At 49.9% G+C, this 19435-nt stretch overlaps 5 protein-coding genes across 5 annotated transcripts; 3 read left to right on the top strand and 2 right to left on the bottom strand.

Moving 5' to 3' along the window:
• Nucleotides 1-480: 480 nt before the first annotated feature.
• On the top strand, nucleotides 481-1432 carry I303_107745 (60S ribosomal protein uL29; the record flags this gene model as incomplete). The annotated part of the gene is made up of 4 exons (XM_018411014.2): nucleotides 481-527; nucleotides 615-719; nucleotides 1021-1112; nucleotides 1266-1432. The coding sequence occupies 4 exons, from the start codon at nucleotides 481-483 to the stop codon at nucleotides 1430-1432; spliced, it is 411 nt and encodes a 136-aa protein (XP_018259682.2).
• Nucleotides 1433-4630: 3198 nt separating this feature from the next.
• On the top strand, nucleotides 4631-5897 carry I303_107746 (uncharacterized protein; the record flags this gene model as incomplete). The annotated part of the gene is made up of 3 exons (XM_018411015.1): nucleotides 4631-4678; nucleotides 4744-4868; nucleotides 4946-5897. The coding sequence occupies 3 exons, from the start codon at nucleotides 4631-4633 to the stop codon at nucleotides 5895-5897; spliced, it is 1125 nt and encodes a 374-aa protein (XP_018259683.1).
• A 959-nt stretch (nucleotides 5898-6856) lies between these two features.
• I303_107747 (uncharacterized protein) lies at nucleotides 6857-12747 on the top strand (the record flags this gene model as incomplete). Its single annotated transcript, XM_065969658.1, has 9 exons — nucleotides 6857-7231; nucleotides 7547-8274; nucleotides 8354-8424; nucleotides 8481-9093; nucleotides 9155-9378; nucleotides 9441-9547; nucleotides 9608-11836; nucleotides 11929-12108; nucleotides 12190-12747. 9 exons carry the CDS (start codon nucleotides 6857-6859, stop codon nucleotides 12745-12747), a joined length of 5085 nt encoding a protein of 1694 aa, XP_065825730.1.
• A 2281-nt stretch (nucleotides 12748-15028) lies between these two features.
• I303_107748 (uncharacterized protein) lies at nucleotides 15029-16077 on the bottom strand (the record flags this gene model as incomplete). The annotated part of the gene is made up of 3 exons (XM_018411017.1): nucleotides 15029-15183; nucleotides 15268-15841; nucleotides 15901-16077. 3 exons carry the CDS (start codon nucleotides 16075-16077, stop codon nucleotides 15029-15031), a joined length of 906 nt encoding a protein of 301 aa, XP_018259685.1.
• Nucleotides 16078-16711: 634 nt separating this feature from the next.
• I303_107749 (uncharacterized protein) lies at nucleotides 16712-19095 on the bottom strand (the record flags this gene model as incomplete). The annotated part of the gene is made up of 8 exons (XM_018411018.1): nucleotides 16712-16783; nucleotides 16854-16927; nucleotides 17029-17103; nucleotides 17177-17395; nucleotides 17459-17521; nucleotides 17592-17969; nucleotides 18225-18370; nucleotides 18476-19095. 8 exons carry the CDS (start codon nucleotides 19093-19095, stop codon nucleotides 16712-16714), a joined length of 1647 nt encoding a protein of 548 aa, XP_018259686.1.
• Between the last annotated feature and the right edge of the window lie 340 nt (nucleotides 19096-19435).

Genomic DNA, 19435 nt, shown 5'->3' on the forward strand with positions numbered 1-19435 from the left:
CCTTTGACATCAAGTATCAGCCTGACCAGTGATGGCGGAAGCAAAAGTACCCTTGACCTCGTGGCTGGGTTGTTTCGCCAATCGAAATTGTCGGACCAGGGAAATCTTAACGCCGACAGACCATTTTAGCTGTGCCACCGTGATCTCGTTCCTGCATAGCCAGAGGTCCTGCTCCTGCATGGCAAGTTTTCAGCTTTGGTGGATTCGTCGTTGGCAAGGAAGCCTCAGCCTCAGTAGCTACCCGTCCCCTCGCCTGCCTCACGCACACTCACACTCGCTTCGTGCTGCTAGCTGCTAGCTGCCAATTCGAGAATTGAGTGAAAATCATCAACAAGTCCCCTTTCACTCTCCTCCTTCTTTAGCCTTCAAGCATATCAACTCGTACGTCTTGTCAATCCAACCTTTACATCATCAACGAGCCTGCTATCGCTTTCAACGACGAGGTCTGACTTATAAGTGTCTTCATCGCAGTTCTTCAAAATGGCTTCCTCTTCTTCCAAGATCAGGGCCTTCGAGCTCCAATCCAAGTGCGTAGGATTCTTAGGACTTTAGTACTAGTGACAGAAGAGCAGAACGGAGGAAGGAATGCTGATGCTGCTTTTGGTGTTGTACAGGAGCAAGCAAGATCTCTCGACTCAACTCAACGAGCTCAAGACTGAACTCGCTTCTCTCAGGGTTCAGAAGATTGCTGGTGGTTCCGCTTCCAAGTTGACCAAGATGTGGGTATCATTTGGTCCAGTCTACAGCCTGTGATAGTTGTGAGGGTGCGAGGAGAAGGAGTATAGGGAAGACGTGCATCATGGAACCAGTTTGGCTGGACAGAATGGAAAGAATGGAGACATTGCAGGGTAGATGTGTACATGAAGCGCTGGAGGGATTTGATGTCGACACACGGAAGAAACGGAGGAAGGAAAGGGTGTCAGGAGAGTCAAGAGGAAGGACCAAGAAGGACGGAGCCTAGGCCGACGATGCACGATGACAGGGGAACGAAATGCTGACCGTTTGTCGTCCCTTTAACAGCAACACCGTCCGAAAGTCCATCGCTCGAGTCCTTACCGTCATCAACCACAAGCAAAGAGACAACCTTAGGGAATTCTACAACAAGTCCAAGTGTGAGTTGGCGTCGGAGTTGGCATTGGGCGAGAGGGAAATGCCGGAAGGAAACAATGCTGATTGATTATATCCCTTCATCCCTCTTCTGCTCATCATCCGTCATCATGATCTCCCATACCCGACTCTCACCTATCCTCAACTTTCTCGCACAGACCTTCCCCTCGATCTCAGATACAAGAAGACCCGAGCTATCAGACGAAGACTTACCCACAAGGAGGCCAACGCTATCACTGAAAAACAGCACAAGAGGAACATTCACTTCCCTGCTCGAAGTGAGTCGTCCTCACTGGTTACCCTTGTTACGCATACCGGTGGATGATCGCTGACATTGTGTGTGTGTGTGTGTGTGTGTGTTTCAACTTGACAGAATTCGCTCTTAAGGCATGAGCGAGTCATCATTCTTAGTCCTATAGGTCATTAGGGTTCTGGATGCATGGAGTGTACTACGATCTGTGCTTTCGTTTGTGTTTGGCATCTGAGCGGAATGAGCAGGATGTGGGCCGAACACAGGTTACATGAGCGCTGGAGCGGGTACAGGTTGCGGAAGGACCTTGCTTGCGCATCGAAGGATTTGTTGTCGGATTACTGATCCAACTCATGAGTAGCTGACGAATTGCGACGCGTGTTGCCCATGAGAATGGGGAATAGAGACAGGACACTGGAGATCCAGCGAGGTAGATCCGGCAAATAGCGCAAATTGAGATACTGTGTCAAGTGAAGTGACCCAACAATTGGAGATCCCCATCACCCACCAAACAATCCTCGTTCTTATTACCATTCATCTCATTCGATAAGCTACGGACAAGAGAATCTGCTACATTGTCAATGGAAGACTCGGCACCGCACAGGCTGTCTGCAGCTTGAGTGAGGTTCATGACGATAGGCGATACGCATTTGATTCTGCTCGAAAGCATCCGAGCGGCCATTGCTCCTGAACATCCCCATCTCTTTGCTTGATGGGCCATACTGCACTACCACGATATGTCAGATCGACATCCATAAACATCTCTTGATGGATCTATTCACTACTCAGAGCGTAGTCAAGTCGCGTTGATTGTGCTATCTTGGTGGGCCCATATACAGCCATTAGTCCGTTATATGTGGCTCTTCAATGACTGTCCCCACATTTGGGCACAATCTTAGTACAATTGCCATCGCGGTAAGGCAACAGAAGCCGTCTGACTGGTGTTGCGAGGCAAAGAATTTGTATCTTGCACATTGGTACAATTCGGGTCGAGCAATCAGCCGCATACATGCACGGCATAGCCTGTCAATTGATCCAATACACAGGATCCGCATCCGCATACAATTTGCTGTTCGCCTTAACGACAGACCCATACCGTTCAAATACCGAGGCCACTGCCGAATGCTTGATTTGCTTGGGAGAGCTGAAGAGCGCTTCGTGACTTTGCTACACTGTCCGCAATCCTCAGCAGTGAACGACGACGACAGAGGACGGGACGTCGACCTACTGATCAATTCAAGCGCAAAGCGGGAACGGTCAGTCATAAATTCCACACCTCCCCAAAGACCAGGTCGATGCTCTTCGATTGATCGTGTCATATCGGCTGTTCTTGTCGTCGGACAGAGTGAAATTAGGACATCCCGACCATGTGATATTCTGTCCGGTACAAGATTCCCTGGAGGCTACTCGTCTGCATGAATCGATTTTCTTGCTGATCCGTCCGCCCGAGTGGATAAGCAGTCTGTACTTTATGTGGGAGAATTGATGGAGATGCGGTCATTTATATAATGAAGGCACCGCGGAGGTATTCACCAGCATTGCATGAATTCCATCGCTTCCGTGAGGTTTCCATTGCACAAGATCAATAAGATTAGGCAGCTCTGTCGCTTGAGAAGCTGAAGTCTAAGAAGCTTCACTCGCCCGACCTGCCTATCGCACGAACTTCGATGTACACTGCGATATCGCGTCGAGGATCAATGTTGAGTTGTATTTATAACCCCATCTGCATAATAATGTCTGGACCCGTCGTTATAGATGGTCGAATCGGTATCAACCATTCCGAACAAAGGAACTAGGGTGATGATGATTTGTTTTAGCATTTTATATGATTATAGGATTACAGGATTACAGGATCGATATTTAGCGGGTTTCGAAGTTGTTGTAGCCTTGGCTCAGTCTCGGTTATTCTGAGGTTCTGGTTCTGGTTCTTAGGGTGTTTCAGCGTTTCCTTCTCTCTGAGAAGATCACGAACGCGTGTCTGTTTCTGTTTGTCTTTGTGTTTCATTCTCAACCATGTATGTATTTTTGCTCCGCACAAACAAGATGATAGACAGGAATAGAACGATGAGCGGCTTCAACTATCTCTGTGTGCGCCGTAGATCAGGTAGTTACGGAGAGATCCCAGGTCACGAACGTTGTTTACGTTTGTGTCCATGGGCAGCTAACGTACGTGGGGGGTGCGGTGAAAGGCCGATCAAACAAGAACGAAACAGCCAACTACGGCGGGACCTTCGACTTCGGAACGCGGGGATTGTCAAAGGCCTAACTAAAATTAAGGATGGGATTCATGGAATCAGGTTTTTTGGGTATTGCTTTACATCATGCGCAGCGTCATTTTGGAGAATTATCCATTGGCCGTAGTGTGTCAGAGTACCGCAAGGTCTGTTTGACGACCTATGACCCTTGACTTCGTATCCTTGCTTTTTTGTTCTGTCTTGATTTTCTCCCCGCAGCCATTCGAACTAGAGAGGGTGTAATGGTATTGATTTTCAGGGTTTCCAGGACGTGTTTTACGAAATCTATTTTTGGGTGAATTAGCCAAGGATCAAATGGTAAACAAGCAGAGGTTATTTTTGGATACAGCTTAGTCTGGGCACAGCCCCGTTGATACCAATATACGAATCATCATCATCATACAACCCAAACAACAAGGCCTAGGGGCATACAGCATACAAGCTTAGGCCTTTTGTCACGCGTCTACCGTACGTGTGAAAGGAAAAAGGAAAGAAAAAAGTAAACTCACCATACATAACGTATAGACGTATCACCTTTCAACCTCCCAACTCATCTGATCATCCCTACCAACCTACCTATTTCTTACTTTACTCACTTTTCTGCATCGCATCGCATTCATCTATTGCATACTCAACACTCTTTCCTTCTCCTTATTTAGTTTCCATCGACATTCTCGATCTTGCAAATCTCTAATTGACGACCTCATACTACACACCCCACGACCACACTTGTAAGTTGCTTTCATTGCCATTCATCCCTTCCGCAGGATCGCCCTTTTTCTATCGACCAACCGATTCCTTCCTTTGTCCTCCAAAACGGGGAGAGGCAATCTCGATGAGATAGCCAAGTCAATCTGTGATAAATATAGATCATCAGCTGATATATGTACCTTCACTCTTCTGTCTCTCCTATTCATCGATTTGCCGCTTGCCTTGTACGATCCGCATATATAGCTTGTGAGTTCCCCCTGGTACGACAGTTCGCCACCGTAGCAAAGATGACTGACCGATTCGTGCTGGAACAGATAGTCCAATCAAAATGATCGCTCCTATCGCTGTTGGTGCTGCCGCCCTCATGGCTGGTGTTGTAAGTCATACTCGATCCCCTCAGAGTGCCGCAAAAACAGCATACTGATTTTGATCTGTGCACAGGCTCAAGCCCAAGTCACTGCTACCGGTACAATGGGTTCTACCAACCCTCCTCAAGCCACTCTGGGTACTGCTGTCAACTCAACCTCCATGGCTCGTCTCGTTTCCTTGAATGCCATTGATGATTTGTGAGTGCAATGATCCCCTCTACATCGTCGATTCTCCTCGGACAACATGTGCTGACAGCGATTTCTCGCCATGATAGCTGTCTCTTTGCCCCCCCTGAACCCAACTCCGTCATCGGTAACACCGAAGCCGAGGAAGTCGCTTGGTGTGTTCAAGCCAGAAACGATGCCCGACAAATCCCAGACGGTACCTTCACTTCCGTCCACTTCGTCAAGACTCCCCTTTACTGGCAAATCCAAGGTCTTGGTGACTTGACCAAGCTCAACATCGCTTCGGGCGATGAGGGAGGTGAACTCGATCCTCACGGTGCTACCGGTCTCGGTAACCCCGTTGGTGGTAACGTCACCACCAACGCCACTGGTTCAGATGTTCACTACGAGGAATGGATGAACTACATGTCATACCAACAATTCTGTCTCCGAATCTGTATCGCCGAGAACTCGACCTACTCCGCCGCTGAGATGTGTCAACACACCCTCGATGAGATGGGTTGTAACTGGGTCATGCCCGGTGACTACACCGACAACTCCTTCACCGAATGCGACGGTGACTCCGCCTACCCACCAGGTATCTACCCTCAAGCCAACGGATCCACCTCGACCTTCCAACAACGATACACCGGCACCTTCACCGATGGTTCTGGATCAGTCGGCATGTGGACTCAAGGTCAAACCGTCACCCCTCAAACCGCTTACTCCGTCCCTGCCACTTCCAACTGTAAGACCTACTCGACCATCGGAAACGGTGTAGCTGCGGTCGCTACAGGTTCGTCGAACTCCTCGTCCGCCTCCGCCACCGGTTCCGCTTCAGGCTCTGGTGCCGCCGCCTCTGGCTCAGCTAAGGCTTCTGGCTCAGGTGCAAGCGGTAGTGCTGCTGCCTCCGGCTCAAGAACGACTGCTAACACCGCCGCCTCGGCTTCTGCCTCGGGCGCTTCATCCGGTGCTCTACCCGCCGTTGCCGGAAACAACATCGTTGCTGGCGTCTTCAGCTTAGTCGCTGTCTTCGCTGGGGCCGGTGCTTTCCTTCTTTAAACTTCAAGCCATACGGCAGGAAACTCAGTTTTTTAGGATGAAGACAGAGGGGACAATGGAGGATTATGTTGGCTTTTGACATCACATCACACGCATCTCAAGTCCAATCCTTTAGCCGCTCTCATAGTATTACCTCCTTGTGTGATTCCTGTATCTGTCTCTTTTTAACGTTACTCGAGTAGTCAGTATCATACATAACGCACACCTTACGCATAACGTGATGGACAATTATCAATTACCAATCATCAAAATTGCCTATCTCTCTCTGGGGTGTGAGTTGGTGTGCACTACTGCTGCGATCGCCAGATCGCTCCGTTGAGCCAAGCATCAGTCTGTCATTGGCGAAGTCAACCGGATCAGAAAGACCATTCTGTCGATCATCTGATCTTTACTCGTCAATTAGTGGTGCGGATGGGGTATCTTCAAGCGTACCAATAAAGCGGAGAAGAGCGCCACAGTGGGTCATTTTACGTGATTTCAACGTTGAGCACCGCTTTTTCAACTCGGGCAGAAGCAATGGCCCCGTGCCTTGAATGTTGCATGCACGGAAGTAAGGTGGCGATGATGATGACGATGAAATGCTTCCTGAGGGTGATAGAGAATCATGTGGTAGTGCGTATGGTGATAACACATACTCAAGATCCAACTCATCAGGCGGACATGACAGACTCAACCTGAAGTAACGTTGGCATACTTTGACTGAACTCAGACCACTAGACTTCATTCTTCAGCAAATCGGAACGTGGTTTGGTAGAAAGGAATTGGGAATCAAATCCCTTTGATGGACAATCAGACACTTCAAGACAAGTCAAGACAAAATCTACATAGCCTCCTTTCAGCAGGAAATTGTTGTAACGCCCGTACGGCGCTTCCGCATACGCATCATCAACATCAATAGCAAATCAGCATCAGAGCATCGACATACAGTAACCTTGCCTTGATTTCGATTCGAGTTCAAGATGTTCAAACGAAAATCAAATTCACACGTCGTTTCGCCTTTGGAACCCCCTCAACTCTCACCGGCAAGTACAGACGTAGCTCAGTTCCGATACCCCAATCGCACTCAAAGTCACGGATCGTCAATAAACTCCCATTCACACTCACCCGCACAATCACCACCACTACAACAACAACAACAGCACGGAACCTTTGGAAGAGGACAACCGTCCGGATTACCTAGCGAAGTAGAAAGAACGATAACGCGAGGATCGACAGGTACGGCGTCGAGTACGGTCAAAGAGAAACGTAGGAGTGGGTTCTTTGGCTTTGGAGGCAAGAAAGATAAAGACAAGGACAAGGATAGGGATAGTGAAAGACAGAGGGAGATGGAAGAGGTGAGTTTTTCTCGAGTACTTGTATGAGAGGGGAGTGTGGACGTTTGATAAACACGCCTCACACTCCGGGCTTCTGGCGAGCACGGATCGCATGATATAAGGGAAGGGACGGCAGGACAAGTTGATTGAAGCGTAGCCAAGACATTGTCGATATCGATCTGCTGTCGCGATGCAAAGCGAAGTATTGAGCTAATCATATCATTTTATTTCTCTTTACATATCTTTCTTTCTTTCTTTCTTATATCGACATCAAATTTGCTTCGCTGTCTCACTCTTCTCCCTTCGGCTTCACATCACCTCATTCATATCTAGCAGAACCGGCCCAGGCAATCTTTCAGCATCGATCGTCCTGCAACGCAATCCCGTGGGAACGGCTCGTTCCCTGGACCTGGAGGACCTGGACCGAACGGCAACTCTATGATACCCCCAGAAGGTGATTTTCGACAACAGCGCAACCAACCACCCTATAATACCAATATGAGACCTTTCAATCCACCTCCACAGAATGTGAATGACCCATCTTTCGCATCTGGGCAACCTCAACAATCTTTCTCTCCACCACCCCACCCGCAACAACAGCAACAGCAACAGCAACGGACTGTATCTCAACCTGGTCCACCGCCTCCATCTCAGGATTTCCTTCCTCCGTCAGGTGGCAATGTGCCCAAATCTCAATCAATGGGTCTCGCCAGACCTCAAGGTCAGTCGTATAGCCCTCAACAAACTCAATTTCAGCAAGGCCAACCAAGACAAGGGTCTTTACCGCCGAGCACTTCTAATTCGAGTCAGCGAATGCCCAGATCATCTTCCATGCCGATTGATGGAAACACCTCGTCCCCTCCTCCACCTGCTCCCCCTGGAAAGACGCATTCGCCCAGAAACTCGACTGGCACTAATGAGCCGAATGCTCAGCTAGGAGGTGTGCTGAAGAGGTTCGAGCGGATTGTGGATCTCATTTCGCACCAACCGCAAAAGACGTATGTGACTAGTCCACCGGAGCTAGAGATGATACTGGCTAGGACCAGTGCAGGTGGTCAACCGAAGTGAGTATCTTTGACCCTCAAATACATAGCAGGCCAATTAGCGTGGATGTCCGTGCTGACATGAGCCTACCTGATGCAGGCAAGGACAACCAGGTACAGTCGACAACGATTGGGACGCCGTCTGGTTGCAGCTTTCAGGCATATCACTCTGTAAGTCGAAATACACAAGTTGTCACGAACCGCAGCTGATGACTGATCTTATTTAGCGATGTGGTCGATGAAAGAAACTCGTTTGGCAGCTTCAAAAGGCGAGAAAGTCCCTCCGACATACTTCAACATCACCGACTCTTCCCTTGAACTTCTCGCGCCCTTACCTCCGCCTCCCCACCGTCCTAATTCTCACCCACATCACTTCGTCTTCTCCCTGAATACTGCAGGATCGAATCGATTACTATTCTCGTGTCCCTCAGAGAAGGATCAAGCGAAATGGGCGATCGGTCTACGTTTAGCAGCATGGGAAAGGTCGAGATTAGAAGAGATATATACCGGACACTTGATCCAGGGTGGTGGAAGGGAACCTCCGAATGATCTTGTGCGAGGCAGGATGGAAGGATGGGTTCGAGTAAGAGTCATGGGAGGTACTGAGTGGAAGAGGTTATATGTCGTTTTGAGTCTACCTGGATCGGATGAGACTAGCAAAGACGAAGAGAAGAAAGGCAGACGAAGGAGTTTCTTCGGTATAGGCGATAAAGAGAAAGATCAGCCTGTCCAAGAGCCAAATACCGGAGTTGCAATGGCTACTTTCTATAATGAACCTAGAACTGCGAAGAACAAGACCTCCGTCACTCCTGTGCTGACCATCACGAACGTGACTCAGGCGTGAGTACCAATTTCACCTGATTAATCTTTGATTGCCGCTACTGACTATTGCTTCAACCAGTTATGCTGTCTTCCCTGAACGCCTTGAGGTGATGACCCAGTCCAATTTGTTCAAGGTTGTCGGACGAGTGTCGGGTGAGATGGTAACGGCAGAAGGGAGACTGCGAGATTCAGGCTGGGCGTTGTTGATGCCCGAGTCACTGGATGCTTCAGCTGGAGATAAGCCACATCACGGCCAACCTGCAAACGTATCTCCCCTGGCCAATATGATGAAGTGGGTGACCGGTGAGTACAGCCATCGTAACCAAGTCTGGTTTACCGCTTCTGACTTCGATGTCCACTTTCAGGCTTCCATGATGTTTTCAAGCTGTACGGTAGACCAGAGAAATATAACTGGGACACAAGGAACCCATCTGGACTGTTTTTCGCTTACCCCAAAGATGAGGACAAGACCGTAAGATACCCATCCATCTCCCAGGACAAGCGCAAACTATGCTCACTTCACCCAAAATAGCATCTCTTCCTCTCCATTGAAGAAGCTTTATTGTCCGATTTCCGTATACCGCAACTACCGAATATTAGAGCAAGCTTCGTTTCGCTGGTGCAGCGTCGTATGGATGGCCAATTGCGCTTGGCGAACGGACCGATAGATGAAAAAGCAGAAGATGCTGCCGAGGAGGAAAACACTACGCCTCGGCCAGCAGGAGACTACAGGTTACCACCCTTATCTTTTGGCGAGAATGGCTCCACTCCAGGATCCGATCCAAACTTGCCTCGATCCCTCACCCCGATCACTGAACGAACCGATATCGCAACCCGGGAGAACAGCATGCGGACCGTGAAGAGTCAATTCACCGCTGTAGGGATGGGAGGGCCGACCAGCTCTTCAGCTACGGCTCCAGGCGACAGAAAGACTAGCGGAGGAAGCTCGAAACAAGGGTCGCAAGGTTCCACAAGACAGACGGCTTCCTCGCTCGGAGGCGATCTGGCGCCAATTGCAGATGCTTCCACGGAAGGCTTCGGTCAATTGACCGAAGAACCTGTACGAAGTGAAGTCTTGGGTGATGGTCAAGTCAGTCTCACTCCAAAAACAGCTACCACCGAGACCGCTCAAACGATATGGTCCCAAGATACTGGGGTCACGCCGACGCCTCAGAGTGCTACACAGTCTACATCGAACCATCAGCCTTTCGTTGGCGCTGTGCCACTGAGCATGATCGATTCGACCCCTTCCCTGCCACAGTCACAAGGTACTTCCGAGGAGACTACCAGGGATACCCGGGCGTCACCCAAACCAGCTTCACCGCCACCTGCCTTGGCTCAACCCATAGCGGAGACGCATGTCTTGTCACCAACTCCTCGACGGGTTTCCGTGGGCGACAAGGTCGATGCCAATGGCGGTCTACACGAGGAGCCGGCTGCCTTATACCTGATGAACATGGTAGAAGATCAGCCTTCAGCCCCATTGCCAGTTTCCAAAGACCCTGCACTTCGAAAATCGCCTTCACCCGAACGAGTGCGACCAACGATAAACACCGATCTTGACCCTACGACAAAGCAAGCCAGACCTGAAGTAGGCCGCAAGCCTTCTGGCGCCCGAGCTGTCCCGCCTAGACGAAACAGTGGCTCGAGAGTCCTGGAAGCCGTAACGGATGATGCCTCAGAATCGGCTATTGAGTCCGTTCCTCCTCCTAACGAAGGTAGACACGACAGATTCCCTACATCCTCGACTCAAGCCGATTTAGGAGAAGACGTATCTGCATTTATGAACTATGCTGAGGCCCCTTCACCTGTAAAGAGTAAAGCTCTTCCGCCGTCTACTGGTGCTTCAGCCCCGACACAGCCCAAGGACGAGTACCGCTCGTCTTTCGCTCCTTCCCGGGCCGCCGCTGATAGACGCGCGAAAGCCGAGCAAGCTGTTGTGGATCAGCAGAATGCGAGGAATCTCCCGGGAGGTGGCCGCAGGAGAGCTGCAGCAAAGTCGGAGTCAAGCGAGAGTGAATCGGATGAGGAAGAGGAGGAATCGCCTGTCGAGACAAGACATCATCATGGCTTGCCTATCCCGCCGACTTCTTCTCAAGCCCAGTCTATCAGAAGTAAAGGATCGGATCCACCTGTTCAGCGTTCAACCTCCCGGGCGTTACCGCCTGTCCCTCGTCCACCTGAATTAAGGGAACCCGCAACCGGTATGAACGGCGACTATCAGCATGAAAGAGATAGAGATAGAGATAGCTATTACCCCTCTCCTAATCAGCCGTCTTTCGATCAACCTCGGCCACGATCTCGATCTCCAATGGAGGGTGGCGGCGGCACATCTTCTGTCTACTCGAGCTTACCTGCACCACCACCCGCTAACATAAGGAACGTCAGTACCTCTCAACCACCTCCACCGGCGACTCGACAGACCGTATGGAATGCGAATTTCTCGGCAGACCATGGAATGCCGCAGGAAAACAAATCTGGGAAGTTCGTTGAATTGGAAGAGCCTTCAGTACAGCTCACAAAGGCGTTTGCGCCCCATGGTCTGCTCCAAGCTGGAATGCAAGATAAGGAAGATAGAAGTGCGAAGAAGCAAGAGGAAGTAGCTAGAGAAACTGGAAGCTCACTTATCAACGTTCCTTCCAAGCCACCCCCTCCACAAATGGGTTTATTAGGAGCGGTTGCTGCTCATGAGAAGGAAAGGAAGAACGCTGGTGGGATCGGAGCTACTTTGACGGATCGTGAGAGGGAGAAGCGACTAGCTGTGAGTGACAATTTTTCTGCACACCACTTTGGCGGTACTTGTTATCATGAGTGGTTCACAGGATTGGCGCTGACGATTTGGCATTTGTACAGGAGGACCGACAACGTGAAATTGAGAAACTGCAAAGACAACAAATGGACCACATGCGTCAATTCGGCGGAGATATGTATGGTCAACAGCAGCAATTCCCGTATGGCATGCAATCTCCCATGGGCATGGGCATGGGCGGTATGGGAATGGGAATGATGGGGATGCCTCCGATGGGATACCCTGTGAGTCCAGTCTTCTGTCCATATCGTCCGGTGCATAATAAAGGCTGACATAGAGTTCTTGAGCAGTCATATCAGAACCAGGGATATCAAGGAGGATACAACCCATACGCTCAACAACAAGCCATGATGGCCGCTCAAATGGCATATCACCAAGCTATGATTATGTCCAATGCGGGCTCTCAAGCAGGCGACATCCAGCAGGATCATTCTGGATCAGCTACCCCTGCAGGTCACCCGAATAATATGAACATGAACCGAGCTTCATCTCCTGCTGGAAGTACTCGATCAAACACTTTTTCCACACCACCTCCGTCGATGCCTCAGTTTTACCCTAATACTCAATCGTTCTACGGATCACCGATGATGGGTATGGGCATGGGATCGCCTATGATGATGCCCCCTTGGATGATGCATGGCGGAGGACCAGGTCAAACGTGGGGTTCCCCTTCCCCTTCGCCCGGCTTAGGTCCGGGACAAGGCCCAGGTTCCAATCGATTCGACTGGTCGTCGCCCAACCAACAACAAGGTCAAAGTCAAAGTCAAAGTGGAAGTGAAGCTGGTGCGTCGGGAGGACCGAGATCGAGGTTGAGTAGTAATAATACGGTTGATGAGAGGTATCAAGGTGGTTCTGCTTCGTAGTCATGTCCACGCTCCTCATACCATATTTTGGCCTGTTGTATATAATGTATATATCCGCGTATAAAGGACGACACCATAATTACACTACCAATACAAGATAAGACGAGATACGATAATTAGACAATTCTCATTGTTTTTCTTTGGTGCAACCACCCTGATCGATGCATGCTGAAAATGAATAGTACTCTTGCGGACGCGTCTTTCATTGACAGTGTCTCATGTAAGTAGATGGGGGTGGACAAAGTGATCAGCGAGAAGTAAAGGTGAAGAGGGTTGTGAACAGGGCGCGGAGAGCGGATTTCGCACAGAGAGGCAAGGGCGGCACGGCGGGTTCATGAGTAGTGAGGAGTCAGTCGAGGTCACGAGGTACGAGCCTGGGGTAGGAAGTCTGGGGTTGCCGAGAATACTGTCCCACAGCTCAATGGATGATTGACAGCTTAGCTGGTTGATCAAGGGGAGGTGCATGTGTGTCGGACACGTGTCACTGTCACATCCGCCAATCCTGCGAGGTGATCCGGCCGAAGGGCGACCTAGCAGAATCGCTGGTCGTACTCTGATCATTGGAAGTCGACTGGGTATAAACAGCCCTTGGCGCTTCATAACGAGCGGAAGAGAACGAGTTTGCAGCACTGATAGCCGTTCCACGAGAGGCAGTACCTGATGAGAGCGAATCTGAGCAAGCTGAAGTCGCTTTTGCCCTTTGACGCAAATATCTGTTTTCGGCAAATAGCTTTTGATAAAACCCCTTGGATGCGTCGATAGTATCCTTCAAGCTTTGAATCTCATCTTGCCGAGCTCGATTCACTGTACAAAGGTTGTTGTTCATTTGCATCAATACGGCGATTCTTGCGCGAAGTGTATCCACCTCTGATTGTATCACTGCCTTTTGACTCTGTAATGAGCTCACTTGCTTGGACAGTCTTTCTCTGTCGGCTTTCTGCCGTTGCTGCCAATTGGTATTCTTCCGTCGCTCTAGACCGATATCCGCATGACGAGGGCCAAAAATTAGCTTTGCCGCGCACAAAGCGGCCGTATACAGCACATCGATGCGATGAATGAGGACCGATTCCGACTTTGACTCACTGGATAGCCTCTGTCTAGCTTTTCGTTGCTCCTCAGACAGATCCACATATTTTGTGTTCACGCTTAACAACCCCTCTTCTCCACCTTAAAATTGCTGTGCTATCTCGAAAGCTTTATCTCTTTTACGTCGCGATTTTGTACCGCCTGAGCTTCCTGCCTCATTACTGAAGAATGCCGGGCTGTCAGTGGCAGTAGACCCAAATAATTGGTTGTGACCTGTTGGGATCGAGCTGCCCTAGGCAATTGTGTCTCGCGAGATTGCTTGGTCGACCCCACAGATGAGAGCGTTTCGTTGGGCACACTCCCTGATGCGATCGTCGGCGAAGCAACGCGGGGTCTACTTCCCACAAACTCTGCATATGGGCAAAGAATGAGCTAAGGGCTATCCTGTATATGTGTGCAAGTGTGAACATCAAAGTCGTTCTCAAGCCACTCACGTCAAGATACATGTCATCTGGCAAGAACATTTCTTCGAGCACTGTCACTGGGTTTGACTGATCTCTCGTCGTCGGCATTTCACAAGCGGTCGCCTAAGCCGTAAGTTCTGTGTGCCCTCTATCGAAGTCCGAGAACAAGCTGTCGACGTCGTTACCCATTCCGTCCATCTCTTAATTTTTATGCCAAAACCGTTGAATGGGGATCACAAAGTGTCTGAAAGGTCAGCAATAGGAGGACATACTATAATCTGCAGGACCGCAACTCTGTAGCTCCACCAAAGTTTCTCTGACTTGCGCTGAACATTCGGTACATGAATGGAGCTTTTGAGCGCCGAGCTTATCGGAGTGCATTCTAGACATGGAACCTTTGATCGAAACCTGATGGGCCGATCTTTGGTCATTTGCTCAGACTTCCACACCTTTCCAGTGTGGAGCGGAAGATACTGTGGCCTGCCTCCATTCCCTGAGGTTCGGGGCTTCACTACAGCTCTTTCTGAGGGTGCAAGTTTCCGATGATTTCCCGGCATCATGACTCCGCCTGGATTGCGCCTGGTGAAAACGAAGTCCAAAGCTGAAACAGCGAGGCATTGCGTGACCTGATGCATGCGCGCATGTGGCTTTTCCAACAATACTTCTCGTGCTCCCAGATTCACACGAAGCGCAGGATCTTGTTGAACGGCAGGTTGCATACTCAACAGAACGAAAATAAACGAGACCTACAAAACAAGAAATGCTGTGTCCCCATGTGGCTAGAGCGAATGCTACTTCAATCCTAGTGCTGTGCTGATATGGTAGTGAGCATGCATAAAGGGCTGCACCTGGTCCTTGAGCTCCTTAATCCCTTCTTCCATATGACTCGTAATTCGCTCTCCACGTTTCCCTTTCTTGCGGTTGTATCTCATGTTGCTCTCACGGGCTACAGTGCTCGTTGGTCAGTGTCAGCACTCTCGGACCCAGACCTTGCTGATCTGCAGGAGGGTATGTCAAGCATGTGACTCACCTAATATGGTTCCCCGTGCAGCTATTTCATTGTCTGTCAGTCCTTCTGGTCGGATGGAACAAGTGAGCTTCGTTCCCCCTGATCTTTGTTCATACGCTGTCGCGATTTCCTTTGCCCAGGCTATCTTTGCACCTCTGGGCGGCTTTGTGGATGACGCGGAGCTGACGAGATAGCTTTGGTACTCGGTGGTCTGCGCTTGAGATACGGGAGTAGGAGAGCCGATTGGGGCCTCTGCCTCACATGCGCCGGCTTCTGAGGGGGTCAACATGTATGGTCGCGCAGGAACGGTTTTGCCCATCGGGTCACCAGTCCCCAGCAATCCCGGCTGTGCTTCTTGAGTGCCAGTATATGATGACATCGAATCGAGAAAGGCTTGGCTACCACCCATATCACTATGACTCCAGAACGAGTTGGAGATGGCGATACTTGGTATCCTTCTGGACTGTGGCACGACTGAACCAGGCTGAGCGTCATGCCTGGAATGCAACATCGGATATTGATAGTTGCTACCATAGCTTTCCGCCTCAGCCTGATTACACTCGAATCCACCGGCTGGGTAAGTCATATGGCTGGCCTACTCCTTTTCCATCAATAAGGAATCCTGACGAAGCTGTTCTGCTGCGAATGACTCACATTGTCAAAACTCTGCAGGAACGCGGAGGATGCCTGAAAGTCAGGATCACAGCTGTTCTTTCCAGTAAGGTCCGGCTGGGTTCGTGGCGAATCATCACAATTCGAGGGGATTTGGCCTTCAAAAATTGTGCCCTTGAAAAGCTCAGCCCAGCTTCCATCGTCTTCATGCGGGGTCATATCAACTAACGTACTAAAGAAGAACGGTCAGTGATGACAGCTTCGATGGTATGCAGGCATATGAATGGTGCGAGGCTGCCGATTGTAAGGCGTTGATGGCTATAAGCTATAATAGTCATTTCCAAGTACACCTCTGTCTTGTGAATCTAGGCCACATCATTTCAAATTGAAAGGACCGCTTTTGACTGCTGCATCTTCAACGAAGGGAGTAACGAGCTGTCGAATGAGTGACGTACAATAATGGACAATAAGGCTCGCGCGGGCTATGGTCAGAAGGAGAAGGTACTTGTTTATGGATCAAAGGAGGACTCACAATGCATCCTTGTGTCACATGGATTCGGGTGGGCCGAGCCAGCATCCGACTTTTGCAGTGGCTGTACTTTGCGAGCATTATAGCTGTATGAGAACCACAGCCCCTGTACTGACAAAAAGTCGATCATTGCCGCCGATACGACACTGCTGCATCCCTTGATCACATGCATGCACATGCATCCATATGTAGTCCTGTATGTGACACGAGGAGGGCGACATCCTTTCCCATATCCGGAAACATACCCTGTCCCGTTGCGTATGCTGCAGTTCTGCTTGGAGGCACACAAGTCTTCGTACGAAAAGTACCTTATGAACCAAGTGATTATTGCTTGAACATAAGTCCCGTTACACCTCCGCTCAATATAGTCACAGCCGTGTAAATGAGCAGGATACCCTGTGAAAAGCACGCGAATCAGCATTGGCATGGTCGATCGTGATGGCACCATCTAATGAGAGGGACCAACATAATTGTGAAATCCATAGGCTCCCGTGGCTCCTCGCAAAACACCGACTTTAAGCAATTTGTCGGAGATGGGACCTGTTCGCCGAGTCATTATTCATCGTCAACTCACATGGATACCCCTAAGAGCGTCGTGCTGATACCTCGTACGGCAAGTGGTAAATGGGGACCAAGCTCACCAGAACTCAAATTGCCCACACCCCTCATGAAAGCGAAGATGGAGTATGTCAGTCCAGTAACGACCGGATCGTCCTCTGCAAGGGTAGGAATTCCATATCGGCATCTGGTCAGCGAGGGAGTCTAAACGTGAGCGGAATGGTGACTCACTTGAGATCAAGCCAACCATTTGGGTCCATAAAGTAGTAAAGCTCAAGCCCAACAGTCCAAAAGTGATGGCGAACGATACCAGCACCCCACTGTTGGTGCCGAAACCCCACAAGAAAGCGCAAGATATCGCACTTCCCAGGCACGAGATCAGAACTGTCCATTTCAGCGGTAATTTGTCAGACAAGTAGCCCAGTAATGCATTGCCCGGGACCGATGAAGCTGAGAATCCGACGAACTGATTAGCTGAATTTTTTCTGAGGTGACAAGAGGACGCCGACTCACCATTGAGTATAGCGATCAAGACGGTACCATTCGGCTTGGTGAGTCCGATCTCATCTACGAATGCTGTTTGATATGATCAGCGGACGGGTTCTCGGGCATCATATTCTATATTTCGCGTGCGTAGATGACCTACAGGGCAGCCATAAACTCGGGATGAAATTTCCCATACTTGTCAAAGCGATCGTAAAGATTGCCAAGTACAGCGCACTTCGTCTGACGAACGACCAGTCTATTCTGGGTCGTCTCCTCCGAGTGCTTGACTGATCTTGAGCATACCTGGATAACGGGATTCGTCGCTTGATCGCTAACAAAGCGATATTGCCTGTGATAGCATATCCTAGACCCAGTGAGACCATCGCTGCCTTATAACCGAATCGACTGAGAAGTCCCTGCATCAGGAAGGGAAAGACGAATCCGCCGAGTCCCGTTCCGGAGTACATGACGCCTGAAGCGAAGCCTCTTTTTGCGTGGAACCATTCAAACAGTAACGTAGCGCAAGGGAAATACGTTGCTATTCATCGTAAGGAGCACGTGTCATCAGTAACGAGACCAACCAATCAGGGTGGAGATGAGGAGGCGAGGAGAGCGAAGGAGAAGGCGGTATGAGGCGAGAGAGGAGGAGCGGAATAAGAGGCGGAAGGGAGAAAGGGCGAAGGGACTGGGGAAGGGGGCGGGGGGAGATCAGGGTGCGGTGGGCGGAGCGGGGGCCGAGGGCTGAAGGACGAGGGGGTTAGGCGTGGACCGAGGGGACAGACCACCGACTCACCGCTTGCCAAGGGATAAAAGATACCCATAGTCACGATCAAGTGCCAAGGCTTAGTGACGAACGCACTGCCAATCATAGCTAGGGAAGCCATCATCAGACCTCCAATCTGTAGCTGTTTGGTCAATCTCGGATAAGCAGTGAATATCCTATCTCGCACACCATCAGCAACGGCACGAGATATTGCTTGTTGACGGGAGAGGAAAGGCTAGAAGGCAGTATGCGATACTTCTTGGGGGAGACAAGGCACTCACGGTCCGAAACAAGCTACAGTCATATAACTCAATCCCGTCTGCAGCGTCGCAGCCAAAGTGATCGTCGATTCTCCTTGACCGTTGAAAAGCGTATTTGTCCAGTACACATGCAGAACACCGATGGAGAACGGTAATCCCCAAATAAGGATTTCTATGTACGTAGCAGCCACCAAGAAGAGCCAGGCCTTACTACCTCCATCTACGGGAGGAAGCACTTCCGTGGGATTTAGTCCTTCTTCTCCAGCGGTTCGACTATCTAAGGTGGAATCGATCCGCTCTGGACTCGTACTTGGTGAACGGATGTGTGTGTTCATACCGGTAGCTAGATCTGGGGCTGATGCTGGATTTGTTGCGCTGGAGCTCAGACTCGAAGCTGATCTAGCATGACTATTTGAGAAAGTCGAGGACGAGCGTGTTGGCTCTTCTTCGGTGGAATATGAGTATGAAGATGGAACTCTAGATGCGGAGGGTGTTTTGAATGGATCAGAAGGCTCGGGAAGTTCGATGTCCGCTCGTTGATCATGAGAAGGGGAATGAGGCTGAGGCTTCAGAGCAGGGTTCTGCCCTGATATAGCTGCTAATTCGATATCGCCTGAGGCGACTGCTGAGGAAGGACTCATCTTGCGGATATATACAGTCGACAATTTAAAGGTTTCTATACAGTATACACAGATATATACAATTAACCGAGTCACAGTATGCGTTGAAATGCAGGAAGAAGAAGCAGAAGGAGATTAGTGCTTTCGGATGACCGTATTGGATCATTCTCAAAGCAAAAATACGGGGTACATGCGGGACACCTGCTCTACTACGCACTCGACTCAAGAGGAATGCGGTCAAAAAATTGCTTCGGCTAAAATGCAACCATACGATCTTGATGGTGCCTGAACATCCGGATCAAATTATCCGAAAGGCATTCCTTCAACGTGGATGCTATGTTATATACATCATGACTATACG

The sequence above is a fragment of the Kwoniella dejecticola genome, chromosome 10 (assembly GCF_000512565.2).
Source record: "Kwoniella dejecticola CBS 10117 chromosome 10, complete sequence".
NCBI classification, from domain to species: Eukaryota; Fungi; Basidiomycota; class Tremellomycetes; order Tremellales; family Cryptococcaceae; genus Kwoniella; species Kwoniella dejecticola.